Genomic DNA, 26,221 nt, shown 5'->3' with positions numbered 1-26,221 from the left:
AATGCCTAAAATAATGCATATAATGGCAATTTAAAGTGAATTTGGAAGCAAGGTTGACCCCCCACTAAATCATTTATATGCGAATGTTGAATCTCAATAAATCGCTTTTTGCAGTATGCAAATGACTGATTAAGTGCAGTGGGCGGAAGAATGCACTTATCGCAAATTGCGCACCTGTGCAGATCAGGGTTCTTTTTGTTTCTGTGCAGTAACTTGCTTTTCTGAGGGCACAGGCGTAGAAGTCAATAGACCACTCATCTGAAAAGGTGCGCAACTATTTGTCTGGCACCTGATATAACAGGCAAAATCAGCTAGGGATCAACTGACAGAGGGAGACACCAAAAAAGTTAATAACTGAAGAGGCAGAGTTTCGTCATTCCCCTGCCAAATGCACTTATCAACTCATTTGTATATTGCAATAAAATGGGGATTTATCTAGATTCAGCCAACGCAATAAAAATATAAAGGTACCACAATGAGTTAAATTTTATCCGGGCTACATGCGCATAGAAATGGTTAAGAAGTCTGAGGGTTCAAACTGACAAATTCCCTTTAAAAGAGTTGGAATACTGGCTCACTGTGCATGTGGTTCAATGCCACATCAGAGTGAACTAGAAAACTAGTGAAGAATGTTAATGAATGCACATGAATTTTCCAAATTGGAAAAGGTGCTACATAAACATAGCGTTCATAAAAAAAACCAGGTTTTTTCAATCAGTGTATGAACACCATAGAACTACAAATCTGCCCCATTGTAGGTTTAGTGTTCAGTACTTAAAGTAAACCTGTTCGATTCATGCTGCCCCAACCACAAGCAGCCATACAAGACACTAATTTCAGTCCAGTATATTTTACTTTAAAATGCTGCGACATTTGAAAGAAAACAGCCTGTGAAAAGTCAACAGGCGACTATAGGGAGAAATCGGACTAGTCCGATGTGGTCCTCTCAAACTATGACTCTGGGTGGAATAGAGAAGCCAATGTCGGATTGTTGATACCAGTAGTTCGGGCAGCATGAATCTGATGACAGGTACCGTTAAAAGAGGTTGAACAGGATTAGAAAAACATGGCTACTTTCTTTCAGAAATAGTGCACCCCCTAAACATGGATTAAGCATGGTATTGCAGCTCAGCTACAATCATTTCTGAAATAAAGCAGCCAAGTTTTCTGCAGACAAAGGTGACTCTTCAATAAATGTCCTTACATTCATTGGGCCACCTAGATTAATGATAAAGAATAAGTGACTTTAAAAAACAATCATTTGGGGAAAAAAAAGGTTGTTAGCAAAATGGTGCATTCTGCTCAAATAGTAGTATTAGGTAGAAAGCATTTCACAGGTCACATTCTCTACCTTTAAACTGTAGCAAAACACCTTCAATTCTAATAACTCATGCTCTATCACAAACCCGCCCGCTCGCGGCAAATTAGCAGTGGGTTTATGGAAGGATACTGGCCTCCCATAACAGTAATTTAGCAGCAGCTGTCTCTCCAATGGAAGATTTGACGACAGGGAACAGATGGTGACAGACACACCCTATATGTTTTATATTGTTCACCCAAACCAGGCCATTTGCTTGCTAAGAATGTATCTGTAACATCATATGGTTGGTTTCCTCACTGAATGGACAGCTATAAAAAATGTAAGGACTTGAAAAGCACAGTTCGTGTATGATAACAATTCCATTTCCCTTACCAGGGAGTGAAGTGAATTTTCATAGGTGGGAGAAGAAGGTGTTTGCCCTCCTTGTCTAGACCACTGGTTGGCACCTGAAGGAACAACATTGGGATTAGAGATTGAAAAAAAGAACACTAATCACTTACTAGCAAAAGATTTAAGTAGTTAAAAATGTCATTCAAAATATTACATTTAAAAGGAAAAAAAATATTAAAAATGTCACTTTTATTCCGTGAACTTGTAAAAAAAAATACCCTGATGGTTTACTACTTTTTTGTATGACCCGAGCATCAGCAGACCCACACTAGACGATGAAATATTACATGAACACTTACGGAGTATACACACACACATTTTATTTCTGTCACTTGTATGAACATGTCTCATTTTGATACTACTCGTCTGTAAAACACTTGGGAAGTATTAAAGACAATATGCTTGTGAAAAGGCCATTGAAGCTTTCTGAATAAGCGCCATCTCCTACCAGCGAGGAAGACAACATAAATGATTTATGTGCTCAGAATTCACTTTCCGCATAACCTCACCAGATGAATAATGCAGCAACAACATTAATAAATTATGGATATACCACTGAAAATCAGAAAAGCACATCAAAGTAAAGGCCTATGGGTACGTTTCTTCAATCACAACTGTGCCTGGGAAAGGAGGAATATGTTTATTACAAACTCCTTTTTGGGCTTTCCACAAATGAATATCATTTGAAAGAAACGCTCCGCATAAAGACAAGACATCTGCAATGACACAATTGAGAGAAAACACCATAACAAATTTTACAAACACTTGATAGCTAAAAGTCTCCGTGCAGTTTGTTCAGCAAGGAAATTTGCACACACATTTTACATATTTCTGCACATACATTCTGCGTCCACCTCCCAATACAGATAGTGAGAAAAGGCAGCAATGGAAAGAGCACTGGCTTCTGAAAACATGCCTTTGTGTTCCTCATTACATGGATGTGTTGATTCAGAAGCGCAGTTTGGCACGGCTCGTTTCGGCTGCAGCTGCCGCCCATCATTCAACCATTCTCTATGCTGTGCAAGTTCTAATTCATTACATCAGGTGAATCTTCCAAATCCATCACTAGGAATCAACTGACACACAAGTGCCCAGAAAGTAGTTCAACTTCTCTTTCCTTTTACCCCATGTTTAAAAATATGAAAAGTGACACAGTTGCTCGTAGCAAATAACTAAATTGTGGGGTTTCTCTACAAATTAACTCTGAAGAAAAAGATGGGGTCTGGTTAATTAGGAAGGGAAGCTGCTCCACTTTTCACCAGTACAGGCTTTTGATGTTTTTAACCTATTTTTTTTCTATTTTTTTTTTTTTTTTATAAACATAACAGTGAAGACACAAATCCATTCTAGGCATACATTTCATATACACTGCTCAAAAAAATAAAGGGAACACTAAAAACCCCACATCCTAGATATCACTGAATGAAATATTCCAGTTGTAAATCTTTATTCATTATATTGTGGAATGTGTTGAGAAAAACAACACCTAAACATTATCAACGTAAATCACAACTAGTATCCCACGGAGGTCTGGAGTTGGAATGATGCTCAAAATAAAAGTGGAAAATGAAGTTACAGGCTGATCCAACTTCAGTAGAAATGCCTCAAGACAAGGAAATGATGCTCAGTAGGGTGTGTGGCTTCCACGTGCCTGTATGACCTCCCTACAACGCCTGGGCATGCCACTAATAAGGCGGCGGATGGTCTCCTGAGGGATCTCCTCCCAGACCTGGACTAAAGCATCCGCCAACTCCTGGACAGTCAGTGGAGCAACGTGACGTTGGTGGATGGTGCGAGACATGATGTCCCAGATGTGTTCAATCGGATTCAGGTCTGGGGAGCGGGCGGGCCAGTCCATAGCTTCAATGCCTTCATCTTGCAGGAACTGCTGACACACTCCAGCCACATGAGGTCTGGCATTGTCCTGCATTAGGAGGAACCCAGGGCCAACTGCACCAGCATATGGTTTCACAAGGGGTCTGAGGATCTCATCTCGGTACCTAATGGCAGTCAGGCTACCTCTAGCTAGCACATGGAGGGCTGTGGGCCCTCCAAAGAAATGCCACCCCACACCATTACTGACCCACTGCCAAACCAGTCATGCTGAAGGATGTTGCAGGCAGATCGCTCTCCACAGCATCTCTAGACTCTGTCACATCTGTCACATGAACTCCGTGTGAACCTGCTTTCATCTGTGAAGAGCACAGGGCTCCAGTTGCGAATTTGACAATTCTGGTGTTCTGTGGCAAATGCCAAGCATCCTGCACGGTGTTGGGCTGTGAGCACAACCCCCATCTGTGGACATCGGGCACTCAGACCATCCTCATGGAGTCGGTTTCTAACCGTTTGTGCAGACACATGCACATTTGTGGCCTGCTGGAGGTCATTTTGCAGGGCTCTGGCAGTGCTCCTCCTTGCACAAAGGCTGAGGTATCGGTCCTGCTGCTGGGTTGCTGCTGCCCTACGGCCCCCTCCACGTCTCCTGTTATACTGGCCTGTCTCCTGGTAGCGCCTCCAGCCTCTGGACACTACACTTTACACTGACTTGCCACAGCTTGTATTGATGTGCCATCCTGGATGAGCTGCACTACCTGAGCCACTTGTGTGGGCTGTAGAGTCTGTGTCATGCTACCACGAGTGTGAAAGCACAACCAACATTCAAAAGTGACCAAAACATCAGCGAGAAAGCATTGGTACTGAGATGTGGTCTGTGGTTCCCACCTGCAGAACCACTCCTTTATTGAGTATGTATCTTGATAATTGCCAATAATTTCCATCTGTTGTCTATTCCATTTGCACAACAGCATCTGAAATTGATTGTCAAACAGTGTTGCTTCCTAAGTGGACAGTTTGATTTCACAGAAGTTTGATTTACTTGGAGTTCTATTCTGTTATTTAAGTGTTCCCTTTATTTTTTTGAGCAGTGTAGATTCATTGCAGGACCTGCTTAGAGCAGGGATATGAGATCTTCTGATAAGTAGTGTTATCACATGTTGGCGAATTTACTCTCATTACATAATAAAGAAGTCAGGCAATAAAGGTACCTTCACACTAAGCGACTTTACAACGATAACGATAGCGATCCGTGACGTTGCAGCGTCCTGGATAGCGATATCGTTGTGTTTGACACGCAGCAGCGATCAGGATCCTGCTGTGATATTGCTGGTCGTTGCTGAAAGTTCAGAACTTTATTTGGTCGTCAGATCGGCGTGTATCGTCGTGCTTGACACCAAAAGCAACTATGCCAGCGATGTTTTACAAAGGTAACCAGGGTAAATATCGGGTTACTAAGCGCAGGGCCGCGCTTAGTAACCCGATATTTACCCTGGTTACCATTGTAAAAGTTAAAAAAACAAACAGTACATACTCACCTTCTGCTGTCTGTCACACGTCCCCTGCCGTCTGCTTCCCGCACTGACTGTGAGTGCCGGCTGTAAAGTAAAAGCAGAGCACAGCGGTGACATCACCGCTGTGCTGTGCCTTATGGCCGGCACTCACAGTCAGTGCAGGAAGCAAACGCCGGGGGACGTTACGGACACCGGAATGTAAGTATGTACTGGTTTTTTTTTTTACATTTATGCTGGTAACCAGGGTAAACATCGGGTTACTAAGCGCGGCCCTGCGCTTAGTAACCCGATGTTTACCCTGGTTACCCGGGGACTTCGGCATAGTTGGTCGCTGGAGAGCTGTCTGTGTGACAGCTCTCCAGCGACGCTGCAGCGATCGGCATTGTTGTCGATATCGCTGCAGCGTCGCTTAGTGTGAAGGTACCTTAAGTCACCAACAAGGTGTTCCTGAAATATTGGGCCAAACTAATCATATCCATTAGGACAGCCTAGAGTCCTACTGGCCTGGTCAGATGGGATTGGCGGTTGGATTTGACTTTGACCTTATCTAAACAATAAGGCCAGGGCTACAAGGCAACATGTGAAACAAGTCAGTGTGGTCGCGAGACAGTGCGATCGCGGTGGCAAATTGCGTCATCTTCTATAATGATTTTACATAACGCAACCTACCATGACAGAATCAAATGTTTTTAGATGTGCTGAAACTTCTGTTGCCGGTCATAAGCGACTCACTTGCTGTAGACGTCAATGCGAGTTGGTTTTGACTTTACCACAACTTGGCAGTTGTTTTTTTTTTAATAGCAAAATTGTATCGCTAAAACAATTGTGTCACAGCAAGTCCTAGATACCAGATGCACAAATGTTTTAGGTCGCGTGACTTGTGTGAGCTTTGCAGCCATAGGATACACATTGCCATGTAGCCTCAGCCTAATGCTGAAGAATATTTATTGCGGTGTCGGGAAAAGAAACAATCGGACAAACTACTGGTGAAATCGCAATAACGAAAATAGTTAAAATTAATGTGTTTAAATGCAGAGTTTTACAGATTTAATTATTTTTAAGCCAAATTAATATTAATTAATTAAGCCAAAACTATCCTCCACAGGATACGAGTTAGGAGATAATACTGCAGTGTAATGCCCAAGTGATTAAGACTCGGTCTATCTAACCTTTATGGGTTATATTTGGCATCTAAATGCATTGTGAGGAATAGTAACAAAACTAAAATATTTATGGAATACACTGACTGATAGCATCAGTGTTATTTATGACTGATGATGAAGTACCGTAAATCTAGTACCACCAAATCATTAGGGGGAGCAGGATCAGTGATAATTTATTATAACCAGGCAAATAATCATGAGGCCATTCAGCTGGAGCCAAACCATGAGACAGGCTGAATTTTAAGATATTACTAGCATAACGTCTACAACATTACCAAAAGTAAGAATTTCAGGATCACAGGATCAGAACATCTAAACCTAAGCTGACAGGGCTTCTACATGAGACATGGGATGATGCTCTTAACTTAATTACAACTATTTGCTTACGATAATTTGATTATAACGCAAATCTTCACGTTTGAATGCAAGTAATGCTATTAATGCATTAGGAAGGAGTCATGTTACATCACCCTGAAGTTAATGATGGCTGTTTCCTTATACAATGGAAAAAAATGTCAATGGGGCTTTCTGTGGCCTGTCTAGTAGAACAGCTGTTCACATTTTACTAGACAGCTGAAGTGGGAGTGCGGGAGCAGCCAGTCACCCGCAGTTCATTATTCATACATCAGATAACTATCATACTCCCATCCATTCAGGACAGCTTCCCAAGTTATAAATAATGAAGAATACACACAATTAACTTCCAGGAATGACAATGGTTTATGTGTGACACAAAATTATTATATATACGATATATATATTATATTAATACTAGCTATTGAACCCGTTCTACGCCCGGGTGGCGAGCATTTATATTGGTATATGGTCTCCATCCTGGTATGTGCTACTCCATCCTGCATCCCCATCCTGTCATGTGCTCCCATCCTGCGCCCCCATCAGTGCGGGCGGCTGTGCTGAGTGCGGGCAGCTGTGCTGAGTGCGGGCGGCTGTATGTGGCTGTGCTGTGCGTGGGCGGCTGGGCGTGGCTGTGCTGGGTGCGGGCGGCTGGGCGTGGCTGTGCTGGGTGCAGGTGGCTGTGCTGGGTGCGGGCGGCTGTGCGTGGCGGTACTGAGTGCGGGCGGCTGTGCGTGGCTGTGCTGGGTGCGGGCGGCTGTGCGTGGCTGTGCTGGGTGCGGTGGCTGTGCTGGGTGCGGTGGCTGTGCTGGGTGCGGTGGCTGTGCTGGGTGCGGTGGCTGTGCTGCTCCATCCTGCGCCCCCATCCTGTCATGTGCTGCTCCACCCTATCATGTGCTGCTCCATCCTGCACCCCATCAGTGCGGGCGGCTGTGCTAAGTGCGGGCGGCTGTATGTGGCTGTGCTATGCGTGGGCGGCTGTGCGTGGCGGTGCTGAGTGCGGGCAGCTGTGAGTGGCGGTGCTGAGTGCAGGCGGCTGTGCGTGGCTGTGGGCGGCTGTGCTGAGTGCAGGCGGCTGTGCTGGGTGCGGGCAGCTGTGCTGGGTGCGGGCGGCTGTGCGTGGCTGTGCTGGGTGCGGCGGCTGTGCGTGGCGGTGCTGGGTGCGGGCGGCTGTGCGTGGCTATGCTGGGTGCGGCGGCTGTATGTGGCTGCTGTGCATGGGCGGCTGTGCGTGGCGGTGCTGAGTGCGGGCGGCTGTGCGTGGCGGTGCTGAGTGCGGGCGGCTGTGCGTGGCTGTGCTGGGTGGGCGTGGCTGTGCTGGGTGCGGTGGCTGTGCTGGGTGCGGTGGCTGTGCTGGGTGCGGCGGCTGTGCTGGGTGCGGCGGCTGTGCTGGGTGCGGCGGCTGTGCTGGGTGCGGCGGCTCAGGCTGTGCTGGGTGCGGGCGGCTGTGCTGGGTGTGGCCGGCTGTGCGTGGCTGTGCTGGGTGTGGGCGGCTGTGCGTGGCTGTGCTGGGTGCGGCGGCTGTTTGTGGCGGTGCTGGGTGCGGCGGCTGTGCGTGGCTATGCTGGGTGCGGCGGCTGTGCGTGGCTATGCTGTGCGTGGGCGGCTGTGCGTGGCGGTGCTGAGTGCGGGCGGCTGTGCGTGACGGTGCTGAGTGCGGACGGCTGTGCGTGGCGGTGCTGAGTGCGGGCGGCTGTGCGTGGCGGTGCTGAGTGCGGGCGGCTGTGCGTGGCGGTGCTGAGTGCAGGCGGCTGTGCGTGGCTATGCTGAGTGCAGGCGGCTGTGCGTGGCTGTGCTGAGTGCAGGCGGCTGTGCGTGGCCGTGCTGGGTGGGCGTGGCTGTGCTGGGTGCGGTGGCTGTGCTGGGTGCGGCAGCTGTGCGTGGCTGTGCTGGGTGCGGTGGCTCAGGCTGTGCTGGGTGCGGGCGGCTGTGCTGGGTGCGGTGGCTGTGCTGGGTGCGGTGGCTGTGCTGCTCCATCCTGCGCCCCCATCCTGTCATGTGCTGCTCCACCCTATCATGTGCTGCTCCATCCTGCGCCCCCATCAGTGCGGGCGGCTGTGCTAAGTGCAGGCGGCTGTGCTGAGTGCGGGCGGCTGTATGTGGCTGTGCTGTGCGTGGGTGGCTTTGCGTGGCGGAGCTGAGCGCGGGCAGCTGTGCGTGGCGGTGCTGAGCGCAGGCGGCTGTGCGTGGCTGTGCTGGGTGCGGCGGTGGTGCGTGGCTGTGCTGGGTGCGGCGGCTGTGCGTGGCTGTGCTGGGTGCGGTGGCTCAGGCTGTGCGGTGGCTCAGGCTGTGCTGGGTGCGGCGGCTGTGCGTGGCTGTGGGCGGCTGTGCTGGGTGCGGTGGCTCAGGCCGTGCTGGGTGCGGTGGCTCAGGCCGTGCTGGGTGCGGTGGCTCAGGCCGTGCTGGGTGCGGTGGCTCAGGCCGTGCTGGGTGCGGTGGCTCAGGCCGTGCTGGGTGCGGTGGCTCAGGCCGTGCTGGGTGCGGTGGCTCAGGCCGTGCTGGGTGCGGTGGCTCAGGCCGTGCTGGGTGCGGTGGCTCAGGCTGTGCGCGGCGGTGCTGGGGGCCTGAGCAGGCGGGGACACCGGCGCGCTGTGGGGGTCAGGTGCCGGAGTCGCCGCTAGCTCAGGCCCCCGGCACTTGCTATAGTTACCTGGCCCTGATCCAGCGCTGCGCGCCGGTCTGTCTTCCGGGTCCTCTGCCTGTGACTGTTCAGTCAGAGGGCGGCGCGCATTAAGCGCGTCATCGCGCCCTCTGAACTGTGAACGTCACAGGCAGAGGATGTGGACCGGAGGACGGAGGGGCAGCGCGCAACGGAGGAACGGGACAGGTAAATATATCATACTTACCCTCCTGGCGGTCCCTGCTTCTCCGTTGGAGATCGCGGTGAGCGTTCAGTGTTTACGCATACCGCGATCTCCTGGGAGCGTCGCTCTGTGGGGCCTAGACTGCGCCGGCGCGTGCGCTTGCGCAGTCTATAGAGGCTTCGGACAGAGTGACGCTCCCAGCGTTATATTATAGATATAGAGAGAGAGACAGATATACACACACACATATTATATGTTATATACATATATTATATTTCAGATCACAGCAAAACAAAACGCTGACATTCACCATAGTGTGGTCCCCTCTGTGATTACTAGATGCATACTATGATTGCAGCCAACACAACAACTGCGAGCAGAAAAATGTAAGCAGGTCAGAAAATGAACTCTTCTTGTGTAACTTGGTTTGCAGTGGGAGCTTCTGCAAATCTACCTTGAAGAGCCGTGCGTTTGTACTGCGCTTTATTGCCTAACCTGCTTCATAACAAGGTTCTCACACTCAAATCTATTCAGAAACGTATCCAATCTTTCATAAGCTGCAGGGGCCAACTAAAGACAAACAACATCAAAGCAATCCACCCCAAATACAAAAGGTTTTGGGACAACAACTTTTAGGCTATGTCAGACTGACCTATTACAGGCTTTCTGCAACAGCAAATAAAAAGCTACAGATTTTATTGGAGAAATGCCAGATTTGCCACGAATTTCACCCAAAGCAATAATTACAGGATCACTGGGTGAAATCTGCAGTAAACACACAGCATAAACGGACATCTTGCGGATGTCAAATACCTTAGTGGATTTATTGAAATTTTGGTACTGTAGTAAGAGGCTGATTTTCCAGGTGTAAATCTACTGTGGAAAAGTTGCCACATATCAGTCCCCTATGTACATGGAAATTATCGTAATCATTCAAATAAGCAGGTAGGCTGCTTAACGTAACAATTCACAATAACCGCAAAACAACAGTTCTAAAATATCATGGTCCACTTGTTTCCTTCAATTTGTTTACTGTTTTCTTTAAATGTGCAGCATGTATATTATCTAAGCGTTTTATTGCAGTTTTTCCCAATTAAGATAAAAACGGGAATCAGTAGAGATAAGCAAATCGGTTTGCATGACCCTGGTCCAACTGAAACATCAGTGTTCGGAGGCCGATGGAGAGGAGCCCTGTGAACCACCTTCTATCTGCCAGCCTCCCCATCACCTTTAACAGTAGCGACATGCAACAACAATGATATCACACCAGGCCGACAAATCAGAAGAGGCGCCGGAGATTACAACAGGCAGGAGGTGGTTTCACAGAGTTCTTGTCCAGCGGCCATGGAATACTCTACAGCTGATGGACGAGGGTCCTGCAGTTTTTTTAATAGCAGAAATAAATATATAAATAAATATGAAAACACCGAAAACGAAGACTTTCCACTGGTTTTCTGTCCATGGTCTGCAGTGATTATACACCAATAGTTGTTAGTGCAAGAATCCACAACAATATGCACCTTTCTTATAACACTATGTATTCCAACACTATGGAAAAAAATTAAGAAAATTAAAATTTGGCTAAAAAAAAAACCTACCTGGAAGAGGAGATGGAGACCCAACAGGGGTTGAAGGATTTGATGGAAAACTACTGCTGGTGTGGTCAGGAGAATAAATCTAGGAGAAATCAGAAGGCAGGTTCTTGTTAACAAATAAGATTTGCATGAGTTGAAAACGAAATACCGTAATTTTCATGTACCGTCACACATTAATAATATTGGCCCTGCACTGTACGCGAGGCAACACTATAACACTATTAATCCCACCGCAGATAGAAGCACTGACAAGTTTCCTGAACATGAAATGCACAGCAACACTGCTGCCTTTCACTATGGAAGCCTCTAGCTAGGGTCCAGAAACTCTTCAAAAGACAATTTAGGTCATGGTCAAGACTGTTGACATAAAATAAAGGAGATGCCTTCTTTCCCAATTTTCACAAATAGGGGAAAAGAAAAAACAAATAACAAAACAGAGAAATTACATCAGTGTAGGCTCACTTATTCTTGTAAGGATGTGTACTGTGTAGTGAATACAGTATGTGCACAAAGAAGAAAAAAAGCTCCACACCAATTTCACCTCCTCTCATGTCATGAGCAACAAGTTATGTATAGAAAAAGTCACATCTGAGTGATGCCATGCCTTGAAGCTTTATTATAACGCCCAGTGAAGACACAGAAATACTAATGTTTACAATTCCTAATATGAAGGAGAAAGCCCTCACACAACATATGCCATGTCTGTTAAATGCCTCAAATTGCCCCAAAGTCCTTTAATGATATTACCAGAAATGTAGAGGTCTCATTCTGTATTCAGTCCATGCCGTGTGCCGCTTTAAATGACCAATATGAACAATCCTTACACCTTCTGCTGAGTCTAAATGGCAACCTCACTTATTTTCTAGCAACAAACAAGAGCCCTCCTCCCATCAGTCATGGTCCATTCCGATCAGTGGGGTGCCAATATGCCCAAGCCTAATGAAAGAGGACAGAGACAATAGCCACACAAAGGAAAGCCTACAGAGCCAAACCATGAGCGGTTAGTCCAATTTTTTAAACACTGGGGTGTACATTTCAGTTGCCCTTTGTTATGGTAATTTCATAGAGTCTCGAAGCTACAAAGAAACTTAATTCATGGATTGCATTTTAAAGTTCACTTCCCCAAAATCCAATTTTCTTTGTGCTCAAAACCACTGGCCACTTAATTACTTCGACAGCAGAATACGTTAGAACATGCTTGAAACATAAGGTATCGCAAAGACGTTTGATATAATCGACTATGTTAAACAACGCTCCTGTTTGATCTTCTCAAAATTAAAGCCTAAATGTTTTGATTTGGCATTAGGCAATGAAATAAACCAGATGTTCCTTCCCTTCATATAACCCTCCACGGGCACAATCTTAAAGGGTTATTATTTGGCAACCGTTCAGGGAAACACATTAGAAATGGCACAAATACCCAGATTTTCTTTCCTTCCCATCTACACTAGTTCATTATCCAAACTAATGCATAATCCACAGGGCTTTGGGAACTTTGTGTAAATACTTTCATGTACAATTCTCTTTCTTGGCTACCCTGAGATTAAGACCACAATTATCCAGGCTTAAACCTAAAATAAAAGAACCTTTGCAAATGTATTATCTGGCCTTACATGTTTAATCACATCGTATTCGGTATGCTCTTTAATACCTAAACTGAAGAACAAATGCTTCATCTTCTGATCTTCTACACATGAAAGGAACGCAGAAAATGTGTGTTTAACAGCAACACACAAGCAGTGTTGTGTATTTTGGATCATTGACATTCATTTTTAGGGCTTTGCTCTCCTTCATATTGTCATCTCATAAGGGCGACCTAATCTTCAGATTTCCTCAATCATTCTTAATCAGTACTATCAAGGTCCTAAAATATTATGCAGTTAATGGTAATAAAAAAACAGACCCCGGAAAACAAAAAATGGATGTGACCGACTATGGCTTGCATTCATAGAACAGATGGAATGCATCTCCACTGGAAATGACAGCAGTGATTTATGGAATGACCTGACTGCTACCCACCCTGCTACAAAACCGGATGACAAAATCAAGTCACCATGACAACCAGAGCCCACCCAGCACACAGAATAAGCATCTATGCCTCTTTATTAGAATGAATTTGGGATGGTTTAGAAAATTCCACAAACGGAAGGGAAGAGACACAAGAGCACATAAAGGATGCTTCATGGTCTGAACAATATTAATAAACTCAAACAGCATTATGCATTTTTTTTAACCAAAATTTAGGTTTAACAAACTGTAGTAACTACACTGAAATAAAACATATCATAACATATGTGTAATCTCTTTATATAGTTGCTAAAAAGGATTTGTAAATATGCCAAAAAACGGATGTAAATCATTTTTTGTTTATATCTAAAACACTGAAAAAGTATGTGCGTCTCAGCAGTCTGGGAAGGGGTCTTACAAAGTTTACAGCAAACACTTGGATTATGAATACATCCAGCATTAATGGGCAAGACCGCGTATGAGCGGAGCTTTCATTTAACAACTCCCAGGCTGCATTCCATGAGAAAAGTGATACTCTTAAGGTACCTTCACACGAAGCGACGCTGCAGCGATAGCGACAACGATGTCGATCGCTGCAGCGTCGCTGTTTGGTCGCTGGAGAGCTGTCACACAGACCGCTCTCCAGCGATCAACTATGCCGAGGTCCCCTGGTAACCAGGGTAAACATCGGGTAACTAAGCGCAGGGCCGCGCTTAGTAACCCGATGTTTACCCTGGTTACCAGCGTAAAATCTAAAAAAAACAAACAGCACATACTTACATTCACGTCCCCCTGCGTCCACTTCCTGACTGACTGAGCGCCGTACAGTGAGAGCAGAGCGGTGACGTCACCGCTGTGCTGCTTTCACTTTCACTTTGCGGCGCTGAGTCAGAGGAGGAAGCAGACTGCAGGGGACGCAATGTGAGTATGTGCTGTTTGTTTTTTTTACATTTTACGCTAGTAACCAGGGTAAACATCGGGTAACTAAGCGCGGCCCTGCGCTTAGTAACCCGATGTTTACCCTGGTTACCAGTGTAAAATATCGCTGGTATCGTTGCTTTTGCTTTCAAACACAACGATACACGGCGATCGGACGACCAAATAAAGTTCTGGACTTTATTCAGCGACCAGCGACATCACAGCAGGATCCTGATCGCTGCTGCGTGTCAAACGAAACGATATCGCTAGCGAGGACGCTGCAACGTCACGGATTGCTAGCGATATCGTTATAATGTCGTTTCGTGTGAAGGTACCTTTAGGACAGACAGCTGTTTCCTTCAGAAGGTCATGCATCATTAAAAAAATGGAGAAAACACCGCATTGCACAGATACTTCTAGAAGCCTGTATGATATGGCAAAAACGGCAGGCTCAAATAGTATACACAAACCACTCCGAAAACTATTAGGGCTAATAATGAAAATGTGATTTTATCTGCATCAATACCACCCTCCATATACACACCCTCCATATACACAAATACTCACAGATGCCAGAGCTTTTCCAAGTGCATCTCCAGTCTGGGAGCTTCCGGCTGCATTACCTCTGCCTATAATAGTAGAAGTAAGCTGATATAATACTAGTGTGCAGTAAATAACATATTTTACTAATAGGATATTTTCCAAACATAAATTCTGCAGAGAAGGAATGTTATAAATGAAAACTTACCCAAGAGATTGTCTGATCCATTGATGGGTGGGGTGTGGGAAGAGGAAACATAGGAGGAACTAGTGGTACCACCTCGATGGAAGCTGGACATTGGCGGAAGACTGGCATTTAGGTCTGTTGGTGAAACTGGATGTGGTGGATAGTTCTGAATGGAGGACACAGAAGATTAGATTCTTTTTTTAAATCATTAACAAGTTTTTGGAGATAAAGTGCTAAAATAATTATAAAAACTCACTATTAACAAACAAAAAAAAAACAACACAATTTTTAATATAAAAGTCATCTGATCGAGTGATCCCACCTTTTAATTTATCTTACCAAGCGGTCATGTAGGCTGCCATAATTATTTGGCTGGGGCATATGAGTAGATGAATTGCCCATCATTCCACCGTAGCCAGGCTGGCCAATCCCATTCGAGGAATTCCATAGCTCTGAGGAGTTATGGTTGCCATCTATAAAATGATTAATACCAATAAGTAACTAGCCAAAATGCAAGTTAAAAAAAGAGGTTTAAAAGATGAAAAAAAATGAAATTGTTCAAATGAGCTGTTAGTAACCTATGAAGAGAGTAAAGTACAATACTCATTGTTCCTAGTAATAATGTGACATTATGAATGGTCATTATATTACACAAGGTGAGAAACTATTTCTTTGATGGCTGCTCAGTCAATCACAGGCCTCAGAGTAATGATGTACCTCAGGCATTGATTAGCTGCAGTGGTCACAGATCCCGAAGAAGAAAGTAAAGATTTGTGGGCATTGCTACTTATATCTTTTAACCCATTCAGAACATTCTAGCGGCTTTTTAAAAGCACAAAAACTTTCAGAATTATAGCTCTTTATGATCAGAATAAAAGAAAACTGGCTACATGAGTTTTATGAGTTAGAGCATCGCCACTATAATACAAACCTTGCAGAAAGAAAGTGCTAGCGAACATACTGCTGGGTGGTTTAGGGGATGGGTAGCTTGGAGACTCCCTATTGAAATCATCGGAACCTGGAGAGGGTGCATAGACCTGAAATAAAATCATTGGAAAATTAGAAAAACTAAAAGGATTATCATGCAACACAGAGACCTAATACAGATAAATATGATAAATTCCTGTGTATTAAAATAGTATAATAAATAAAACTGGACTATACAAGACAAAGTAGATTATCAAATCTCTATATAACGTTCAGAATTATTATCAGTCTTTCTTCCACTCTGCAAGTTACCAAGGTACAAATAAGTGAAATATTGGTTAACATGGACAGGACATATTGAGTATTGTCTGTAGCATTTAATTAAAGACTTTCTGAAACCCTCAGATTGTAGAGTAATCTGTGAAGCAGCCAACGATGAGCAAATGTGTCCCGAAATATTCACAGTAACAAAAGAAAGAAGGAAGGAAGAAAGAAAGTACGGTAGTAATATTAGCAGTAAAGGTTTATTAACTACACACAAATACCCAGGAAATGTACATATTCTAAATTAGATAGGCAGAGCAGAAATATGAAGAAAATATGTTCGGAACCGTAATGGTAAGTTAGGGGCCCAGTATACAATAGATAGATGTTGGCAGAAAGATGGTCCAGCGAATCATTAGTCAGCAGCTCTCCCCCCAATCCTCCATACACAGGAGTGTTGAATCTGGTATAATACACTTGTGAATTCGGAATTAAAAAAACAAACAAAACAAAACTGAATCATAAACTGCACATGTGATTCCAGACTAAAGGAGATAGTGGTCAGACGCAACAAAAATGTTGCATTTTGATAACAACACGAAGACTCTGAAGCCCACAACCCACATGCGAGAGCGATCAGCCAAATCAGTTTAGGACTGCCTGTGAATGGTGATGCTAAGTCAGTTTGGTCCAATAGAAACCGGCTCTAATATACTGATCACTGCACACAAGGCAGATTGGTTATACACATTTAAGCACATGAAAATGAGCTCAGTTTATCTGAAGGTTTGGGGTTTTTCTATTTAGCAGGGAACACACGGATTTCAACATGCCCCTTTAAGAGGAGTGTGACAGTCACTGAAATGTAATGAATAACCTTTCTGTTGTCATAGTAAATGCTGAAGTCAAATACAAATATAAACACGCCTGTTTCTTCTTCACATCCGCTGGCTACATACATGACCAGGGCATGGTGTAGTCACTGCACAAGCTACTCTACCCAACACACTGCAAAAAGTTTGTAATGAGAGCGTTTTCTACTGTTCAATTAAATTATTTCCTGCTTCATATCCAATTAATAAACAAATCAATCTGAAAAAAGCACATTCAAAAAATGAGCTGCAGGGTGGCTCAGTGGTTAGCACTGCAGCGCTGGGGTCTGGGTTCAAATCCCACCAAGGACATCATCTGCAAGGAGTTTGTATGTTCTTCCCGTGTTTGCGTGGGTTTCCTCCGGGCACTCCGGTTTCCTCCCACACTCCAAACACATACGGATAGGGAATCTAGATTATGAGCCCCAATGGGGACAGTGATAATGGTCTTAGTCGAATGTACTAGGAGATATCAAGTGTAAACGCATTTTTATATAGTGTCCATAGAGGGTCTGAAGAAAAAGAACTGTTATTCTGGCCAATAGAAAACAGTTTGCCTTCCTTTTCTGAAGCCCATAGTTTCCAGAACTGTCTAATGTAGGTAGAATTTATTATGGCAGAGTTTTACAATTAATAGGATTACCTAAACCTGACGCATAAAATATCAGGGTAAGGCTACACAGCCAACATTATAGAAACAATGTCAAAGAGGGTTGGGCAACATTAATCTAAAGTGTCTGGCCACCTTTAGGCTATGATCACACATTGCGTTTTTGCTGAGTTTTTTAATACTAATTTTAAGCCTATGTGCACACGTCAGGATTTCTTGCAGAAATTTTCCTGACAAAACCCGGACATTTTTGCCAGAAATCCGCATGCGTTTTTTGAGTGTTTTTGACGCGTTTTTTGTGCGTTTTTTCCAAATGCATAGAATTGCGGGAAAAACGCGGAAAATCCGCAAAATTAATTAACATGCTGCTTTTTTTTAACCGCGATGCGTTTTTTTCGCGGAAAAAACGCACCATGTGCACAAAACATGCAGAATGCATTCTAAATGATAGGATGCATAATGTATGCGTTTTTAATGAGTTTTTATAGCGTTTTTATCGCGAAAAAACCTGAACGTGTGCACATACCCTAAGCTGTGTTTTGCAGCACCAGCAATTTCAGAAATCTCATGCACATACTTTTTTTCCTGACTGATTTGAAAAACTGCTGCGTTTTGCAAACTGCAGCATGTCACTTCTTTCAGCGTTTTTTCACCCATAGAAAGCAAAGAGTAAGTGCAAAACTGCAGGTATCAGGCTTTGCTGCGTTTTTGTGCAAAAACCTTAAGGATGTTGCATCGAGATTTCTTTCTTTTTTTTTTTTTTGGGGGGGGGGGGGTGTAGGGGCCCACTAAACTTTATCAGCATGCACAAGACACAACAAAAATGCAGCAAAAAACACAGCAAAATCTGCTTTTAGTAAGCAGCTGCTTTTACTGCCAAGAGAGCAAGTTTTGCCGGCAGAAAAATAACGCAGCAAAAACGCAATGTGTGAACTTAGCCTTAAGCTTGGTTAACATATTAGGAATGTAAAGTGCATCAGCATGCACTCTTATAGCAAAGTCTATGGGATTCCACATTTTTAAACCGCTTTATTGTAAATGGTGGGTTTTCAATTTTGAATTATCTGAAAATCTGCAGGATAGTTCTGTTTTGGCTGCACCACCACTGCAATATGTGAACACAGACTTAGCACTGAAGCAATTTTAGTAGGAACTTTTTTTTTTAATAGGAAAATAAAGTTGCTTTATGATAAGCCTTTAATATTATTCAGTAAAATATCTGATTTATTTAATTATACAAATATTAAAATGTTAAAGAAAAAGGCTGGTTTCGGGATATTAATCTATCAATGTCACAAACAAAGTATGACAGTTAGGAACTTGCAGAATGCTGAAAGTTGTAAAATAATGAAAATCACATATGGTTAATTCGAGGAACAGTTCATTCCTAGAGTATAAGGCTATGTTCACACGCTGCGGTTTTTGCTGCGGATCCGCAGCGGATTTGCAGCTGCGGATCAGCAGACATTTTCCATGCAGGGTACAGTACAAAGTTACACTATGGAAAACCAAATCCGCTGTTCCCACTTTCCTTTTTTCCGCTGGAAAATCCGCGCTGATTTTCTGCGGAAAAAAAGAAGTAGCATGTCACTTCTTTCTGCGGATTCCGCAACTGTTTTCCACCTGCACCAATAGGAAAGTGCAGTTGGAAAACCGCAGTGGAATCCGCAGAAGAAACCGCACCAAAAACCGCAGGGAAATCCACCGCGGTTTTGCAATGCGGGTTTTCCAAATCAGGACCTGAAAAATCCGCAGGAAAAAAAGGATGGTGTGAACAAGCCCTTAGAGCCAGCACTAATCAGAGCTGTGGCATACTCCAGCTACGTGACATTTATACAGCTTTATTGGAGGTTGCCATTGTAAATACTTTTAGCCAGCACTTTGTATATAATCTTTATGATGGGTCAGTCTCACTTATGCAGCAGGGGGCCTGTGGTGCACACTCGGGTGTCTAGATATTTAGGCTACTCTCACTGTATTAATTTGGTGCCAATTTTGAATATGTGTTTTACGGCAATGAAAAAAGAACTACAAATCTTTCAAATTTGCCTTTATAGTAGTTAGCTTCCTCTTTTATTCGGATACAAAAACCTGACCAAATCTTTAGCATAAAATACATTTGAATAATCATGATCCTCACAATAATTTTCTAAATGTAATGCTTAAAAAAAAAAAAAAAAAAAAAGATACATTTCTTTACTGATACACAGCCTTACAGGTATAACTTGTAATTACAGATGGTGCAAAAATCTTTTAAAGCATCTGCTCGAAAATACTTGAGTGCTTACAAATACTTTTTGAATTAGTATAATTTTACTGCTGTTAAGCAAACGTGCTTAAAAAAAAAAAAGAGGAAAAAAAAGCCGCCATATTATGGACAGCACTTGTGCCAGTTACAATAATTCACATCAAAGAGCTGGAGCAGCACAAAAGTGAGTGATGTGGTTGTAGAGATTTCATTACAGCCAGATGTGGAGAAACACAACTTCGAAGGGGGAAAATACAGAAAAAAATTAGTTGTAAAAAAAAAAAATCCTGTAAATGTAAAACAGATGTCTGTCATCTAATCACCTGCAAATAAGTTTCCTATTTAATGGAGGGATCACAAGTTTTTCTCCTTGCTTTGTATAACCTATGAGATAGATTAAAAAAGTCACGTGTTGTATGTGCAGACAGTAATATCCATCAACAGATAGCTTTGAAATTTTACATTGATCATGCGAGCGAGTACAACAATATAGCTTTGGTGCCATGTCTGAAAGTGCCACATGTAAAACCACACCGATCACAGACAAACAATCAGCTCGGGTTTAATTAGTTCATAAGCAGCGGATCGATGACACTTGTGTGAGCGTCCATGGCTGCACATTTCCACTGTTCTCCGGATTATACTTTATTTTGGGTCCACCTGAAACTGGGCGATTTTTATTAAAACCTTCTAACTTTTTAGAAAGAAGTTTAGAGGAAAGGCTATACACCGCAGGTCTTTTTAAAACATGACAAGGCCTAGTAGCCAAAAGGGGCTGCATCCGCACAACACATCAGGTCATGAAAATCCATTATCTCAGTTGAAGAGGGTAATCAGCTTACCAAATGTAGACATAAAACCCCCTTATGTTGGTAACAGAAAAATATATATTTTTTCGTTAAGTCTGTATTTAACATTTGCAGTGTTTCCTTTACTTTTCCAGCACGTTCTACTTCCGATAGCCCCTTAAAGCAGATCTACATCTTGCCAAATCTAACAGGTGAATGCTATTAATTGTCCCCACATCTGTGTGCGGCCGGCTGTTAGACATAGGAAGGCTGGCCATTTACATGGTATAGGTCCTGTAACTACTGAAAAATGTAATACAAAAGACCGAACAGTAAGAATGGTCACACTTGGCTGCAATGACTTCATGTTTGCACTCACAATAACGCTGATAACGGCAGGGCACCATTTATATATTTGAATAGAACTTATTTGTATGCACACAAAAGGGGAAATAAATTAAAACACAAAACCCCCCACAATAAAGCAGATATCTCTGAGTGAGGAGGAAAGTGATACTCTACAAACTCAGTCGCTTTTGCATTAAACCCCAATTGCAGCCAAGTTTGAAGCAAAGTAAAATGACAACAAACTGAGTAACTAAAGGAAATATTTGATCTGGCAAAGTTCCGCTAAAGCGTAACAGTCTGCAGGTTAGCATCTGTTTCTCGCATCCGGACATGGGACTTGTTACGTTCATTCAGTCGTGTCTGTGAAAGGCTTTAAAATGAGAACATGTGTGATACAAACTGGCTGAAGAACACGATAGAGTGTGTGATCGCAGCTAATCCATACACTAATGCGATTGCTTGGTTAGCCACACATATGGTTTAATATCGAGAAATACAATTAAGAAGGTTGTAAAAGATTACCGTAATTAGATTATTTTTATGCAAAACAAACCGATCCGAGTATGTCATAAAAAAAAATTCAGCAAGACGGTAGACAATGTAAAAGCTACTACATGCAAGGCAATAATGGCATGAAACAAACAACATCTGCAGTAATAAATGGTAATTGTTCTTCACCTTCCTGTAAATAAATAACACATCCACTTTAGGAACAGCAGATCTGTGCTGGAACCTGAAAACTCATTTTCTTCCCCTAAACTAACCTGCATCTAGAATGTAAATAGGGCAGTACAAGCACGGGAGGGGGTGTTATTCTTAGGAAATGACCATTAAGTAATGCCTGCAGGACTGAAAGGAGATAAAATGCAGAGATTAAGGCAAGTATTTATAGTACAAACACAGACCTACATCCAGCAGGCCAGTGTCATGCTAGTCTTCTCCTCTAGCCACTGAAGGCTGGGGGCTGGGTATAACAGGTCCTCATACACGTTAGGAGTGAGAACAATATTGGGACAAGAGCACTTCAACTTAGAAGCTTTTATCGAAAACTTGGTAAAATGTGAAAAGTGCTATTTATTTTCTGTCCGCCCACCACTAATCTGCATTACGGTTCCACCAGAGTAAGGTAACGACATCGCATACTAGTGACTGCACTTCTGCTCCCATGAAGCGCACATACAATACGATTTCCACCTGTGTTTGTTAATATAGTGTGTCTTCCTTTTCTGCATCGAGTTAAATTCTCCAGCTAGTAAAGTTCGAACACACATTATCCTATACAGATTAGGCTTTTGTTAAGATTATTTTATAAACCTGGACGACCCACCATATAGCAGTCCAGACCCTCAAATATATGCATATGGGCACATTATCCAGATTTATTACTGCCAGATCTATAACCAGCACGTTTTAGAAAGGCATCTAGACAAGACTACCTATTAATTGTAGTTCACCTATTACTATGGCTCAGAGAAGTGACCTAGACCAATGGCAATACACATGGAACACATTTTCAAAGCAGCATTTCTGTTTAGAACCAGACCCTCAGAAGTCTGGAAATACTTAATAAGATCAAAGCTTTTCCCCCTTTTTATGTTGTGTCAACATAGAACAAAGAGAAGACTGCGTTTTAAAACTTCTTAGTACTATCTACATAACTAATCAAACTATGAGCCCAGAAAGATTTATAGCAGAAGCCACTATACGTGGACAAAGCACAGAAAATGATTTCAATCACTTCACAAAAGCCTTCGTGGGGTTAACGCTACTTCCTCTAAACAAAATAAAAGAAAAAAAAAGTTTGATTTTTCCACCACTATCGGTAATGACTGTAAAACATCGTACACAGTCTACAACTACAAGAATTAAAAAAAACTGAGAAAAAGTACAACAAATGCATCTCAGCTGCACTGTCACCACATCAAACAAGACACAGAAAAAATGACACTGCGTCTATTTATGAAGAAACCAGTGCATTTAGGAAAGAAAGAGCGTATTGTCACCATGGTCAATATGCGGAGGAGCCGATTAGAAGCAGATGGAATAACATTACAACCCGGGCAATGAACCGCAAAGTCTAAACAGGAAAAAGGAATCTTACTGGCTGGGGAACACAGTTTCCTTAATCATTCCCAGAAATTTGTAGATTTTTGGTACAGGATGAGCCACCTTGATACTTTCTGTAACTTTTCACAAAATCAAAGTAAGCAAAAAACAAAACTATTCTAAATAAAGTTAATATAATACACACCAAACTATACAGAAAGGGTAAACTACATACTACTTAATCAGAAGTCATAAACATGTTATTTTTTACATTACACAGTAACGTAACAAAAAAAACACTTCAGAAAACTCACTGCCAGTTCCACAAACACAAATGGAGTGCATCATATAATAAGCAGAACACAGAACAATGCAGCAATAACCCAAGGGCAAATGTGGAGATCATTACTAATCTGAGAATGTAACAAAGTCTCACCGTCTTGCCATTGTAGTAGTACATCAAAGAATTGCTGCCCACTCCAGCGACGGGGTACGCACAATACATGTTGGTGTGGCAGGGATTCTAGGAAGCAGTTAAAGTGCCCTGCTCCAGACCCCGGCATACATCCACCCGACCAAACAGTAATTCCGACAGTACTAGGCGCACTCAGTCCACACATGGATCTACTCAAAAGAAACTTATGCAAAACAGGGCTGAACCATCCCACACAGAAAAAGGGGGAGGGCAATGACATACAGTAATCTCTTTCAACCCTGATCACACCCTGATTTCTGGAGTGGAAATTCCATAAAGGTGATCCGGAGAGTGAAACACAGCTTCACCAGATCAAAGCTGGCTCTTTTTTCATTTGTAAAGAGTGAGCCAGTGTAAACTTTGCCCACAGATAGAGGATTTATGATTTTTTGTTAATGAGACCATAGCACTTGTAGCGGCAGAGCCCTACATGCAGCAGTACAGCACCACCACCATCTGGTGGGACAGACCTAGCCACTAAGCTGCTACACTGCACACTACTGCAGCTGGGGAACTGTCAGGTAACAATGACAGCGGAGAGAGCGGTGTGTGTGCGGATAGTACACCGCCATCACTACAGAGGGCAGGCGGCCAGAGAAACTAATGATTACAGGTCAATGATCAAGGACACTGCCAGAATCTCTAAGGCTATGTGCACACGTTGCGGATTTTGATGTGGATCAGCAGCGTTTTTGGACACGCAGAATGGCATCAAATCTGCAGTGTAGTGCACAAGCAATGTTAGTCAATGGGAAATTGAGAATTGCTGTGCACATGCGGCAAAAAAAAAAGTATTTGTATTTTCCGAAGCCTGTCAATTCCTTTTGCGGATCTGCAGCGTTTCTGCACCCATTGACTTCCATTGTGTCAGGCAAATTTGCACGAAAACCACGGGTTTAAAAAAGATCTGCGGATTTGCCTGCGAGAAACGCTGCAGATCGGGAAGAAGAGTGTGTGGGCGGAGTGTGTGCCGAGACTGTGTGTGGGTGTTTGTCTATGTGTTTGTGTGTGTCTGTGTGTGCGCGGGGCTGTATGTGTGTGAGTGTGGGGCTGTGTGTGTAGGCAGGCATCGTCCGATGGGACTACTAGTCCCATCTGGCTATGCCTGCTACAGGGACAGCTAGCCGGGTCATGGGACAATAGTAGTCCCATCATCCAGCTACTGTGTTAAATGTTAAAGTGCAAAAAAAAAAAACAACACACATACAGTGCATACAACACATACTCACCAATCACCTAGTCCCCGACTCCCTCGATCACTTGTAAAAAGAAAAAAAAAAAGCAGTCACATTTCCTGATGTGACATCTCTATAGGGGAGATCGTCGTGGGACAGTCGTTATTTAATAATAATATTTAATATTTAATAATAATAATAATATTTAATATTTAATTGTATTTATCTATCCCATATCTATCTATCTATCTATCTATCTATCTATCTATCTATCTATCTATCTATCCCATATCTATCTATCCCATATCTATCTATCTATCTATCTATCTATCTATCTATCTATCCCATATCTATCTATCTATCCCATATCTATCTATCTATCCCATATCTATCTATCTATCCCATATCTATCTATCTATCTATCTATCCCATATCTATCTATCTATCTATCTATCCCATATCTATCTATCCCATATCTATCTATCTATCTATCTATCTATCTATCTATCCCATATCTATCTATCTATCTATCCCATATCTATCTATCTATCTATCCCATATCTATCTATCTATCTATCCCATATCTATCTATCCCATATCTATCTATCTATCCCATATCTATCTATCCCATATCTATCTATCTATCTATCTATCTATCTATCTATCTATCCCATATCTATCTATCTATCCCATATCTATCTATCTATCCCATATCTATCTATCTATCTAATCTATCCCATATCTATCTATCTATCCCATATCTATCTATCTATCTATCCCATATCTATCTATCTCATATCTATCTATCCCATATCTATCTATCTATCTATCTATCTATCTCATATCTATCTATCTATCCCATATCTATCTATCTATCTATCTATCTATCCCATATCTATCCCATATCTATCTATCTATCCCATATCTATCCCATATCTATCTATCTATCTATCCCATATCTATCTATCTATCTATCTATCCCATATCTATCTATCTATCTATCCCATATCTATCTATCTATCTATCTATCTATCCCATATCTATCTATCTATCTATCCCATATCTATCTATCTATCTATCTATCTATCCCATATCTATCTATCTATCTATCTATCTATCCCATATCTATCTATCTCATATCTATCTATCTATCTATCCCATATCTATCTATCTATCTATCTATCTATCTATCTATCTATCTATCTATCTATCCCATATCTATCTATCTATCCCATATCTATCTATCTATCTATCCCATATCTATCTATCTATCTATCTATCTATCCCATATCTATCTATCTATCTATCTATCCCATATCTATCTATCTATCTATCTATCCCATATCTATCTATCTATCTATCTATCTATCTATCCCATATCTATCTATCTATCTATCTATCTATCTATCTATCTATCTATCTATCCCATATCTATCTATCCCATATCTATCTATCCCATATCTATCTATCCCATATCTATCTATCTATCTCATATCTATCTATCCCATATCTATCTATCTATCTATCTATCTATCTATCTATCTATCTATCTATCTATCTATCTCATATCTATCTATCCCATATATATCTATCTATCTATCTATCCCATATCTATCTATCCCATATCTATCTATCCCATATCTATCTATCTATCCCATATCTATCTATCTATCTATCTATCTATCTATCCCATATCTATCTATCTGTCCCATATCTATCTATCTATCTATCTATCCCATATCTATCTATCTATCTATCCCATATCTATCTATCCCATATCTATCTATCCCATATCTATCTATCCCATATCTATCTATCCCATATCTATCTATCTATCCCATA

At 42.5% G+C, this 26,221-nt stretch overlaps 1 protein-coding gene across 11 annotated transcripts in view; it reads right to left on the bottom strand.

Annotated features, from left to right (window-relative positions):
• TCF12 (transcription factor 12) overlaps positions 1-26,221 on the bottom strand; it is a 358,827-nt gene that overhangs the window by 27,483 nt on the left and 305,123 nt on the right. For 8 of the 11 annotated variants that reach the window (XM_077263810.1, XM_077263806.1, XM_077263808.1 and 5 more), the window contains exons 9-14: positions 15,558-15,663; positions 14,966-15,099; positions 14,648-14,792; positions 14,467-14,528; positions 10,978-11,056; positions 1,694-1,767 (exon numbers count right to left, since the gene is read on the bottom strand). In XM_077263810.1, the coding sequence (XP_077119925.1) occupies positions 1,694-1,767; positions 10,978-11,056; positions 14,467-14,528; positions 14,648-14,792; positions 14,966-15,099; positions 15,558-15,663 (600 nt within the window). Of the gene's footprint in view, positions 1-1,693; positions 1,768-10,977; positions 11,057-14,466; positions 14,529-14,647; positions 14,793-14,965; positions 15,100-15,557; positions 15,664-19,870; positions 19,932-23,165; positions 23,354-26,221 lie in introns of those variants that run through there. The other 3 variants (XM_077263816.1, XM_077263814.1, XM_077263815.1) reach the window with 3 other exon arrangements.

Source organism: Ranitomeya variabilis, chromosome 5 (genome assembly GCF_051348905.1).
Source record: "Ranitomeya variabilis isolate aRanVar5 chromosome 5, aRanVar5.hap1, whole genome shotgun sequence".
In the NCBI taxonomy this organism is placed as follows: domain Eukaryota; kingdom Metazoa; phylum Chordata; class Amphibia; order Anura; family Dendrobatidae; genus Ranitomeya; species Ranitomeya variabilis.
Note: the sequence above shows the minus strand (reverse complement) of the source record. Positions and strands in the feature narration are given on the sequence as shown.